General features: G+C 42.7%; 2 protein-coding genes across 4 annotated transcripts; one reads left to right on the top strand and one right to left on the bottom strand.

The window, feature by feature from the left end:
• Positions 1 to 415: 415 nt before the first annotated feature.
• LOC119330993 (probable DNA helicase MCM9) lies at positions 416 to 9,294 on the top strand. Of its 3 annotated transcripts, XM_037604150.1 has the most exons (22): positions 419 to 670; positions 743 to 845; positions 934 to 1,063; positions 1,182 to 1,320; positions 2,025 to 2,091; positions 2,303 to 2,477; positions 2,610 to 2,709; positions 3,452 to 3,549; positions 3,725 to 3,790; positions 3,945 to 4,037; positions 4,935 to 5,051; positions 5,172 to 5,244; positions 6,394 to 6,460; positions 6,562 to 6,643; positions 6,979 to 7,100; positions 7,330 to 7,424; positions 7,679 to 7,788; positions 7,854 to 7,901; positions 8,003 to 8,155; positions 8,483 to 8,610; positions 8,737 to 8,919; positions 8,992 to 9,294. In XM_037604150.1, the coding sequence occupies exons 1-20, from the start codon at positions 501 to 503 to the stop codon at positions 8,533 to 8,535; spliced, it is 2,061 nt and encodes a 686-aa protein (XP_037460047.1). In that variant the 5' UTR covers positions 419 to 500; the 3' UTR covers positions 8,536 to 8,610; positions 8,737 to 8,919; positions 8,992 to 9,294. The 3 variants fall into 3 exon arrangements, with proteins under 3 accessions (XP_037460048.1, XP_037460047.1, XP_037460046.1); XM_037604149.1 differs by having other exon boundaries at positions 8,737 to 9,294; XM_037604151.1 differs by lacking the exons at positions 7,330 to 7,424; positions 8,483 to 8,610; positions 8,737 to 8,919; positions 8,992 to 9,294 and having other exon boundaries at positions 416 to 670; positions 8,003 to 8,093.
• Positions 9,295 to 10,656: 1,362 nt separating this feature from the next.
• LOC119332512 (blue copper protein-like) lies at positions 10,657 to 11,768 on the bottom strand. The gene is made up of 2 exons (XM_037605692.1): positions 11,475 to 11,768; positions 10,657 to 11,372 (listed from the first exon to the last, which is right to left on the bottom strand). The coding sequence occupies exons 1-2, from the start codon at positions 11,641 to 11,643 to the stop codon at positions 10,945 to 10,947; spliced, it is 597 nt and encodes a 198-aa protein (XP_037461589.1). The 5' UTR covers positions 11,644 to 11,768; the 3' UTR covers positions 10,657 to 10,944.
• Between the last annotated feature and the right edge of the window lie 227 nt (positions 11,769 to 11,995).

The following is an 11,995-nucleotide window of genomic DNA, read 5'->3' as shown; positions in this document are numbered from 1 at the left end:
ACAGCGGGGTGAGCGGGGCGCCGGTGTGCGCGTCCATGGGTGGGTGGCAGGGCGCCGGCGCCGACGCGCGCGAGGCGTAGGACAAGGAGAGGAGAGAGTGCGGCGCGAGCGCTCGAGTGTGCCGCGCGCTGTAGCTGGCGCCCGAAATACGCCGCGCGGGTAAGTGTTTTCAACCGCGCGCCCAACCTGTTATAGCACGCGCGTCGTTTTTGCGCGCCTGTTGGAGCGACCCGCCGCGTTGCGCGCGCGCTAAAACGGCCTAATTTGCGACACGGCGCTAGTTTAGCGCGGCTGTTGGAGATGCTCTCACCCGTGAACCCTCGCGCAAAAGCCCAACAAATGACAGAACAGGGAGTCCCCAAAGCCCATCACGACCCAAGTCTCGGAAAAAAAAACCGAGCAGCGGGACCACCGTCCTCTCCCTTCTCTCCTCCGTGATGCCGCGGCCTGACCAGTGACCCCTAGCCGTTTCGCGTGGAAACCCCAAAATCGCCGCCCAAATGCCGCCGCCGGCGCAGCACGAGGAGTTCGACGCCGCCGACGGCGAGGCATCCAAGTACGCAGAGCACGCGCCCAAGCTCGCGGAGTTCCTCTGCAGTTTCCACTCCGACGACCTCCGCCACATCCTCCTCCACCCCGAGTCCACGCTCCACTTCCCCCTCGTCATCGAGTGAGTCCTCCTTCCCCACCCCGCTCCTCTCTTCCTCCCCAAACCCTAACCCCGTCCCGTCCGCTCTCGCAGCTTCGCGGAGCTCCTGGACTTCGACCCCGGCTTGGCCAAAATACTCTACAACGACCCCAAGGGCTTCCTCCCCTACTTCGACAGCGCCGCCCAGCGCGCCCAGGCGAGTAGATCATCCTGCTGCGCGACCGACACCTTCCTTCTCTTCGCTTCTATCCCCGCATTTCTCGAGCACTTTTTTGTCTTCGCAGAGTGAGGTGTTGTGCATCCTCAAAAAGTGCGAGGCGCTGGGTAATCCGGACGAGCCGAGGCCGTCTGCCGTGCAGAAGGGGTTCGTGCACGTGCGCGTCAACGTCTGCGGGTCGCCACTGGAATTCCCTGGTGCGCTCACGCACGCGCCTTTTGTGTCCGTTGTAATGCTTGCAAGATTGTTTGGTCACGTGATGTTTCAGTTGTTTAGGGGTTCCCTGATTTGGCGGTGATGCTTTCATTTTTGCAGAGTCGTCGCCGAGCATTGGGAAGGTGAGGGTGAAGCATAGGGGGATTCTGCTGACCTTGAAGGGGACTGTGATCAGGTCAGGAGGTGTGAAGATGATCGAGGGCAAGCGGTGGTACCAATGCAGGAAATGCAACTGCAGGTTTGTGATGCATGTTTCAGGGCTTAATAGCATACTAGTATTGTTGGCTACATATTCGAGCCCTTGCATATTAGTGGCTTGTCAAGCATAACTGTGAATTGCATATTAGCATAATTAAGTAAGTTTAGATTGTGATCTACTGACTAACATGGCTCGGTAGAGGCCTTTCTTAATAATTTAAAGAAAGTTTCTTCTTGAATTAAAGGTGATACTTGATGGCCGTTTATGCAAGTAATTAAATATTTTTAGTTTTTTTTTCAGATCTAAATATTTTAGTTGTGCTGGCAAGATCGTTGTCATCTTCTGTTACATTGCTGGAGACACTGGCCTATTAATTACCATCTTCTTGTTACATAATCTTGTAAGCTAAAACCTGGGTGAGCACGTCTGCATCCGAGTTTAAGCTTCCCCTGTTTAAAAGCTTGCAGTGTGAGAGGCTTAACTTGTTTAAAAGCTTGCAGTGTGAGAGGCTTAACTTGTTTAAAAGCTTGCAGTGTGAGAGGCTTAACTTCTTTAAAGCAGCAGCATAGTTTTGAGGATATTTTTTAGATCATGGTTTTGAGGAAGTGAGACACATTCAGAGATTGCAGACTCCTTAACATACAATGATCTCCTTGTTACTTCTTACAAAGAGTGTTGAGTGCCATGGCTGTATGTTTGTATCATAAAGACACCTGACCTTAATTTATTTGTGTATTGAATAGGTTCCGCTGCTATCCTGAGCTAGAGGCTGGGAATCGTATAACTCTACCCGCATCTTGCCCATCCATGGTATTCCATTTCCTTTTTTTAATCGAAGGTAGTGTGATTTCATTGTGTGAGAAACAGTCTTTGGTTTTCTGGTTCTACCTATATTTGACAATGGTTTTATCCTCGTATGGCCAATGTACATCATCTATTGTTCCTTTTTTACATTTTATAACTGTTCGAGACTACTCAACTTTTGTTGAAGGAGCCACTAATAGTTTTGCTCTTCATTCAGAGTTCAAAAGGTTGTCAAAGTGCTTCTTTCCAATTGATAGGAGATAGCATAACCTGTCATGATTATCAAGAAATAAAAATCCAAGAAAGCGTGCAACTTCTGGATGTTGGGTCTATACCCCGTTCCATGCCTGTGATTTTGATGGATGACCTTGTTGATCTTGTTAAAGCTGGAGGTAAGTAGCTTCTTTAGGGTTTAGGGTTCACTCAATTCTTCTTTTGCTGGAATTGCAATCTAAATGTCCATCCATTGTTGATTTTTTGCGTTCTGTGGCATTGATATTCAGTCAAGTGTGTTCTTTCTCCAGATGATGTCATTGTTACGGGTATATTATCTGCAAAGTGGTCTTCTGATGTTAAGGATGTGCGTTGCAACCTTGATCCTATGTTTATTGCCAATTATGTGAGGTAGTTTATAAGTCGAACTATCCCCTCCGTTTCTTTTTACTTTGCATATTAGTTTTGTCTTAAGCCAAACTTTCTGAAGTTTGACCAAGTTTATAGAAAAAACAACAACATCCAAATCCATAATACCTAATGAATATCATTAGACCCAGCATGGATTATTTTTTCATATTGTATTTATGTGATACTCCTTCTGATCCAAAATAAGTGTCGCAGTTTTGAACTGGGTACTATAGATGTTGATATTTATTTTGGATCGGAGGGAGTATTATAGATGTTGATATTTTTTAATATTAACTTGGTCAAACTTTACAACGTTTTACTTAGATAAAACTAATATGCGAAGTAAAGAAACTGAGGGAATATGACTCTTTTCCAACCTAAGCTGTGTAAATTAGTAATAGTAGTTTTCTTCACATTTCTGAAGTTGTTGCAACTCCAGAAAATTTGTTGAATCGCTGTGATGTTTTTTTTAAGTCGTACTATGTTGGTTTTACGTTGAAAAAATATAATGGAACTCTTTTTACGTAATCGATACGTCAACATCTAAATTATTATATGGTCTCATGTGAAGGGACCTCCACAGTTTGTCACCCAAGTCGATGATTTACTTCCATTCATTGCACCATAGTTCCTTTTTGTATCATCTGCAGAACTAGTATGACGCCATGGACATCATCTGCTCAGCACTTCTTGGTTGCTGAGTTCTGAAGTTTGAACAATGTCTTTGTGCTGCGTTATACAGGAGAACTAATGAGCTGAAGTCTGGTATAGACATCCCTGAGGAAATTATCAAGGATTTCGAGCTTTTCTGGGCAGAAAACAGAGCTACTCCACTAGAAGGTGCTCAAGCCCCCCCTCCCCCTCCTCCTTGATGTTTTCCAGATCAGCGGTCCAGATCTTGCGATGAAAAAAATTGGCCTCATAATTTTTTTCCATATCTCTAATTGCATCTAGAGTTTTTTTTGCCATTTAATCGGTACTACAAGTTATCTATTATTTCTTTTTGTGTATGTAGGAAGAAATAAAATCTTGAAAGGCATTTGTCCTCAGATTTTTGGGTTATTCACGGTAAAGCTTGCAGGTATGCTACTTTGTGTCAGTAACCTATATTGTTAGTAATTCAGTATTGTTTTTAAGCCTCGTCTGGAAAGAAGTTAATAACTAATTTGTTCTTTTAAGCGTTCCTGTCAAATACTGTTGTCATTTTAACTATTCATGATATATTTAAATTTCAGTTGCTCTTACGTTGATTGGTGGAGTGCAGCATGTTGATGCTTCTGGAACAAAGGTTCGTGGCGAACCACATATGCTTCTTGTTGGTGATCCAGGTACTAATGTTTGTAATGGCACGTTTCATTGAGATATGATGAGTATATATGGCATTAAAAATGTCTACACCGACAATATGGTTTAGACTTCTGCAAAGTTTACATTGTAACTAGACTGAAAGTAGCTCAAGAGAGTGATAAGCCCTCCACTGCCTGCCACGAGAATTAATTACACATTCAAAATTTTGCATTTAGTATATACCTAAGAGACAAAGTACTTCCATATTTCACAGCAACAGCTGAATGCCCTCACGCTGCTGCGGAAATAATTAAAATAAAATCTTGGTCAGTCTTCATCATGACCACAAAAACTGGCTTTGAGATAGAATAACAAGGCAACTTAGTGACTTGCAAATAATAACTAAAACTGCAAAAATAATCATATGTCACATTTGTGCCCACCAGTCATGAATATTTTGGTAATAAATATTTTAGTTTTAGCTGATGATTGCAGATTAGTAGTAAATGCAAGGTCACAAGTGATGATGTTCATACACACTAAGTGACAAACAAATGCAATAAACATATGATAGACTAGGATCCTACTACGGCATATCATTTTGTTTTACCCTTAATTGTTGGAAGGACCCATGGATATGATGGCATGAGAACTAACTCACAGTCTATTTACGAGTGTGTGTAGCCTATGTGGTTGCAATTGTCACTCTTGTGTACCGCATCTAAGATTGGTAAATACTCCCTCCGTTCCCTAATATAAGACCTTTCAGCTATTTCAAAATATTGACTACATACATACTAAAATGAGTGAACATACATACTAAAATGTGTCTAGATACATACGAATCAAGAAAAAGCTAAAAGATCTTATATTAGGGAACGGAGTGAGTATACATTTGAGACAATTGTAATGTGTATTGGTGTTTCACTAAACTCCAGGTACTGGTAAATCCCAGTTTTTGAAGTTTGCTGCTAAATTGAGCAACCGTTCTGTGATTACAACTGGTCTTGGAAGTACCAGTGCTGGTTTGACTGTGACTGCTGTCAAGGATGGAGGTATATATGTTCGACGTTACCATTCCTCTCATCATTATATGTTGAATTTTTGGTGTTGTTTTTCATTTGAAAGTAGCACTAATTTTCTTGGTAGCAATTTTCTTTTGAATTCAATGATAGGTGAGTGGATGCTTGAGGCTGGTGCCCTTGTTCTGGCTGATGGTGGTTTGTGCTGCATAGATGAATTTGATAGGTTGGACTGTTTCTCTGGCTAATTTGCTACCCAGTACCTTTACTCACTAATACAATTAGTGCCCTGCGTCTTATCTGAGATTCAACAGATCCCAGTTCCTGATCACAACTGGCTTGACATTGTGAAAATATTGAGAATGGATTATTATGAAAGTTTATGTCAACATAGTCATATTTGAGATTCCTTGATGGATGGATTATTATGAAAATTTATGTCACATATTCATATTTGAGATTCGTTGATGGATCAGATCCTTGTATATTTAGCTTGAATGATCTCATTTGGACAATAAAAAGAAGATACATGCACTTTACTTGATAACAGCCTCCGCTTCAAATCTCCAATAGCTTGATAATAATCTGCAACCTCCACTTCACCAAAAAATGTGTCCAAAAATTTGCACTGTATGCCCATTTACTCTTATAGTTAATTCTTAGGAACTTCAAAATGTTCATCACAAACACTTTTGACTCCCTCATGTATATGAAGTCTCTCACTTTTCACAGCTGAAATGCCATAGTCCAGGCCTCATTTCAAAAGCCTGTGTGCAATATGGACGCTTGCCTACTCTCATGTTCCTGTACAGTAGACACACACTGTAATGCGGGGTCAGCAGTACAAACTGTGGGACCGCAAGGATTATGCCACACACCAGGATCGCTTGTGGTGGGAGTAGAGATAGGATTGGTGTCCAAGTTTGTTATTACCTTTAATCAGTTTGTTATCTTGAGAAAGCATCCCTTGGATCAGACTAATTTCTTTTTCGGTTTTGATGCCCCTCTGTATAAAGATGCTTGGCCTATGAAACAACAGACACAACAATAATCATCGATCTATCTCCGCTCCCCTCTTCCAAGCAGACACCCCTATAGCTCTGGAGTGCCGTGGCTGCAAGCCCTGGACTCCCGTCGAGTGACTGCTACCAGCCCTAATCCAGGAGCGCAGTGATCTCCCAGACAATATGCATTTGCATTTCAGTTGTTTTATTTGATGTATTTTCCATGCTAAATTGATAGTTCTTTTTATTGGAGTATCGCACGATATGATATGTTATTATTTAACGCTCTTAGCCTTATGCTAAATACAAGACTGTGTTTATGCCTCTATGTTTTATCTGATATAGTTTCCATCTGACATTCTCATTAATAGTATGCGAGAGCATGACAGGACAACAATACATGAAGCCATGGAACAACAAACAATAAGCGTTGCAAAGGTACCATGCCTCTTTCACTCAAAACAGTAAGCATTTAATGGGCCATTCATGCTCACTAGCATGCAATTTGATAAAGTATTATCACTTCTTTGCCTTTTCAGGCTGGACTGGTGACAACACTCAGTACAAGGACTACTGTCTTTGGTGCCACTAATCCAAAAGGACAATATGATTCAAATGAATGTACTGCACTTAACATCAGTATAGACATGCTACTTAATAGTAAAAGAACACTTGACAGTATTTCAGGCACCACGTATTTACTTCTGCAGTTCTATATTATAATAGCTCAACATTTAGTCATTTAATCTGTGTTACAGTTGAGACTCGATTCAATAGTGGCATGAACAATAGACTACCACTACAATACCATCACTGTCTTTAACACTGCATATTAGCACACTAGTAAGGTTAATAATTTGATGGTGCAATCAGCTTAATGATATTTTAATCATTGTAATGTCTTTAGGTTCCTTTGAAGGATTTGCGTAACCTTTCGAAACACTTTCCATTTGCAGCCTTGTCCGTGAATACAACACTTTCAGGACCATTGCTGAGTAGATTTGATATAGTTCTTGTTCTCTTGGATAAAAAGAACCCTAAGTTGGATGGTATAATTTCATCTCATATATTAGCTCAGGTACGGTTTTATTTCTTTTCTGTTGAGTTTGGTCTCTTGTGTTGCTTCTTAGATAAGCTTACCCCTGTTTGGAAATATGGAAAATGGCCAAATTTCTCTCTATTGCATAATTGGAACATATACAAGATGTGGGCCTCACTATCAACTCTATAAGGATGCACATAATATAGCAGTCTGTCATTTTGGAACACACTGCTCTATTAAGCACTATCTTTTTGAAATTATGTAGAGCACCAAAGCAGAAGAAAACAAGGCCAGTGACCCTGCCGTAAAAAGCACCCAACCTTTGGGTATAAAAGAGTGGACACTCCCCTGTTTGAGAAGGTAGATAGCCAACATGACAGTGTTGAGCTTAGAGACTTGTGCTCAGAAAGACAAATACATGTGTTTCATTATGTTGTACTTAATGCTCAGACTTTTTTGTTGCCTTAGCAAGTGCTATTTTGTCAGGTCATGTATAATAAGCAGCTGAAATTTTCAAGTGTATTTGACTTGTTTGATTGTGCTGTTTACTGCCGAGATTTTATTTTTCATTGTCAATGCTGTATAATGATGCTTGAGTATTCTATAAATCACAGGTATATCCACTATGTAAAACAGCGGTTCAAACCGGTGCTGACAAAGGAAGCAGAAAGTGTTATCTCAGGCTATTATCAGCTTCAGCGGAGAGATGGAACACATAATGCAGGTTAGCAGAACATTTATTTTTCCTTAAGAGAGTTTTGCAGCTGCTGAAAACTTGATTTTGTGCAGCGAGGACAACTGTGCGTATGCTTGAGAGTTTGATAAGGCTGGCACAAGGCATGTTCTGTCATTTCTAGTGGATCTTTTCCCCTTTCAGATATGTTGTTTGATTCACATCTCGCCTCATTCTCACAGTTCTATATTTGTCCATGTCGTAGCACACGCAAGATTAATGTTCAGAAATGAGGTTACACGGCTTGATGCTATTGCTGCCATATTATGCATTGAGTCCTCCATGACAATATCTGCAATCATAGACGGTGATGGAAACGCTCTGAACTCCAATTTCCAAGAGAACCCTGATCAGGAATGTATCCTAAAATATGATTTAGAACCTTATTTATTCAAAATATTTAAGGTTTAACCAATGAAAACTTGAATGGGCGTTTGCTTAGTGTTTTTTCTTTTGTTTTGCTGTTCTGGCCTATTATCTAGGGTACTGCCATTGGGGCAAACTAGGATATACTTTTCCATTCAATTTTAATTTGAAGTTAGGCAGTATTTTTCTGTTATCTGGCTCGCTGCTAACTTGAAATACTTACATCAAGAAATGCATCGTTGTAACTTTAGATTATGTGGAGTGTGTAGGGTGATAAGCAGTGTTCCCAATGTATTTGTTTGTCTTGACATTTTAATAGATATCAAAGAGGAGCAGAAAATTCGTGACAAGCTTGGGGATTACCTATACTAATATCTGATGCATCAATACGGAGACCAATGAGCGTACACGCATATCATCTGCAGTTCTGCATAGCAATATGATTAGGTGATCCACTCTGGTTTTGAATCATCAACTGCTATGTGTCTTGGCAGTCAATCACAATTGCTAGGTTAGGAAGACTAAATGATACTACTTCCTCTTTAAACTAATGTAAGATTTTTTGGATCACAGAGGGAGTACCAGCATGTCCTGCATACTGGCACAAGGCGTTAACGCCAAATCTGTCAGTGAGTGGTTGAGTTTTTTTTTTAGCTTGTACCACGGCAAGCTAAAAGAACAAAGTAAGAATAGCTGCTTCTTGAGGAACATGATACGTAAGCTAAAGCAGTTGATGTGTAGCTTTTCCCTTGATAAGTGAGATTCAACGAACTGCTACTATTTTGTTTTTGTTTTGGTATGGCACCTGTTTTAATCACCCTTTTGCAGTTTTGTCAGATATGCCAAAAATACATGTAATGATGGTTGCTTACCACTCTGATGAGGATTACACATTATGAATCTTCTCACTCAAATTGCAGCAAACTGGCTCGTTGAAATCAGGCTATTTCTTTGAATCAATGTCAATCTCGTTTGTTTGTTCTTACATAAATGGAGTGCTAAAGTTTGAAGATGTATACTTCATATGGTTTTACCCGTTGTCTTGTAAATCTCTAACAATTTGGTAGCGCTGACTCTTGTAATTATGCAACAAGCAAACCATATATAATATATCATTAGTGTTAGAATCCACTGGGTCGTTATTTTTCCTCATTTTGTTCTTTCTATTGTGGATATATTTGCCACTCCCTTGATTGATGAACTAAATATGTTACTACTTGGATCTATGATGCCAGACAACGACTAGAATGGAGTCTGTAGAATCTTAGTTTCTAGAATCCTAAGGCCGTTTTGGCAGGTCTTTGACCGATTAAAGTTCCATTTCAGAGAGAGACGGAAAATATCAAAATTTATATTTTAAAGTTTCAGAAAAATTCAAAACAAAATTCCATGGTAACTTAATAGATTTCCACATGAACGTGTAAGAAATATTTTTGAATTTGTTGTGATTTGTAGGCTGTAAAAAAAAAACAAAAATCCGGCCCAACAACAAAAAATATTGGCCCATTCTAGAAATACATATTTGTCTTTTTTCTGTACGCCACGTGTGAAAGTATTTGGTTTTGAATTTTTGCACAGATGCAATACACATGTGTGAAAGTGTATACAAACAATTTCAAATCTTTTCACCTTGTGGAAATTTGTATTTTGAAAACGAGCTCCGTGTAGCTCGGCCTCCAAAAGCCCTCACCCAAGGTTCTAGTGCTACAAGCAGTATGGGTGTTGCTACGAATGTACTGTAGCACACCTAAAAGATCTGAACTTTCTTGAAATAAATTGTATGTTGATATGTGTTTATGATTCTATAAAGCTTCAAATCCAATTTGATATGTACATGGAGAACCAACAAGGCAAATTTAGATATGACTATATGGCAGTGTCTGAGAGTCTTAGTGGTAGGTGTTAATTTCATTCTTGTAATGGTTTCGGCAATCAATAAGAATGGCCGTGCATCATAATGATGCAGAGCCGGGCGGTTTCAGTCTCTTTTAGGGAGAAAAAAAGTGACATTCATAGTTGGATTTGTCGAGGATGTGGCGTCGAACCGTTGGCTGGGCAGCTGAGGTTGCTGCCAGCCCACCTGAGTTTGAGTCTGGCTTGGACGCGCGGTGCTTGCGGAGTTTCTCCTATAAAAAAATGCCAATGAGGGTTAGCTCTTGGGTTGGTCTCATTTTTTATAGTTGGATTTGTCTTTTGTGTAGATCAAGTTTGGTTTGGAATTTTTTGGATTTTTATTTTTATTAGTCGATGATAGTGCTCACTGCATTGAATATTTGGAAGGAGCCTAACGCGAGGGGTTTTGCAGTTTGCACTATGTGGGGCGTCTTTTTTTTTTTTGAAACGTATGTGGGGCGTCTTGGTAGCCAACCATCCAAGATGAATGACGAAACCGGTTGTTCATCGGTACCTTGGGGCCATCAAAAGAAACCTCTTCAACAACAACCGATCGTGACATGTTTCATACGCCACATGAATGAATTATATGAAAAGAAATCACACGTGCAAATCTGCCTACAGATAAATGATCCGACACTCACGTGGCACAGTACAAAGTAGGCAAAAATACGCGACAATGACATGAATGCGATGTAAAAAAAAAATCATAACATAGAATCCAAGGCACCCAACCACCGTGCCAACCACAACAAAAGCTAGTCCCCTCCGTCAAAAGAAACATGGCCTCCTCAACAAACGAGAAACGACTGACACGATCGATGAGCTGATCGACGACATGCAACCTAACGTACAGCACTGCACTGCCTCCACCCTGGCCTCGCCCGTCTAGAAGAGCCCCGCGGCCACAAGCCCGGCAATGGCGCCCAGGCCAGCCACCGCCGTGGCTCTGAGCCCGGTGGCGCCGGATTCCGACTGCTTGGCCGGCGGCGCGAGCACGGTCGCCGGGGTCTTGGGCGTGGCGGCTGGGGTGGACGGGGACGTCGGGGTGGTGGAGGGGGTGTCGGGGGTGTCCGGGGTCGGGGACGCCTTGGGCGGCGAGGCGGCGGCGGCGGCGGCGACGTTGACCACGAGCTTCATGCCGTTGCTGCAGTGGCCGGTGACGCCGCAGATGAAGTAGTGCTTCCCCGCGGTCTTGAGCGCGACGGTGGTGGCGCCGCTGCCGTCGCTGCTGAGCGCGTTGGCGGCGGAGCAGGACGCGTAGTCCGCCGCGCTCACCTCCGCCACGTTGTGCGCCCCGCCGGCGTAGTTGAACACTGTAAATTTTGCCGTGCGAGTTCGTTCATCAGTAAATGCGTGGCAAACTAGACGAAAATGTTACTAGAAAAGTACGTGGCCGGCATGTACTATATACTAACCGAGGGTGTCGCCGACTTTGATCTTCTTGTCGCTGGCCCAGGTGGTGTAGTCCGCGCCGGTGGTCCAGCCGGAGGTGTCGCCGACGGTGTACTTCGCCGCGGTCGCCGTCGACGCGCAGCTCACGAGCAGCAGCGCGGCCAAGGCCAGGCACCTGCCACCAGAACCCATCTCACCAGCACCTGAAGTCCTCAACCAACCTAACCGGAAAAGAGAGAGCAGATTGCACTAGCAGCGTCAAACAGTCAATGCGTTTCTCTCTCTCGACCAATGGATCGACCGATGGCAGAGGCCTGCGGGGGTCAGGGGCTTATATACATGGCATGCACACCGGTTAGCGACGGCGACGTGAGGGACGACGGTGCGCGCGCCGCGGCAGCTGGGAGTTGGTGAGCTCGGTGGTTTCCGTTGGGGTTGGTTGGGGGTAGGAACCACCTTTTCCAACGCCTCCGCGATCGAGTGTCCGCTCGATCGACGGCGTCTAGACATCAAATGTGCCTTAGAAACGACTCTACTCCAGCTA

Source organism: Triticum dicoccoides, chromosome 7A, assembly GCF_002162155.2.
Source record: "Triticum dicoccoides isolate Atlit2015 ecotype Zavitan chromosome 7A, WEW_v2.0, whole genome shotgun sequence".
In the NCBI taxonomy this organism is placed as follows: domain Eukaryota; kingdom Viridiplantae; phylum Streptophyta; class Magnoliopsida; order Poales; family Poaceae; genus Triticum; species Triticum dicoccoides.
This window is presented reverse-complemented; position numbering and strand designations above follow the sequence as displayed.

Coding starts and splice junctions, on each gene's coding strand:
- LOC119330993 (XM_037604150.1), top strand. CDS start 501: ATGCCGCCGCCGGCGCAGCACGAGGAGTTCGACGCCGCCGACGGCGAG. Junction 671..742: donor CACTTCCCCCTCGTCATCGA/GTGAGTCCTCCT, acceptor CCGCTCTCGCAG/CTTCGCGGAGCTCCTGGACT. Junction 2,478..2,609: donor TGATCTTGTTAAAGCTGGAG/GTAAGTAGCTTC, acceptor TTCTTTCTCCAG/ATGATGTCATTGTTACGGGT.
- LOC119332512 (XM_037605692.1), bottom strand. CDS start 11,643: ATGGGTTCTGGTGGCAGGTGCCTGGCCTTGGCCGCGCTGCTGCTCGTG. Junction 11,373..11,474: donor CAAAGTCGGCGACACCCTCG/GTTAGTATATAG, acceptor CAAAATTTACAG/TGTTCAACTACGCCGGCGGG.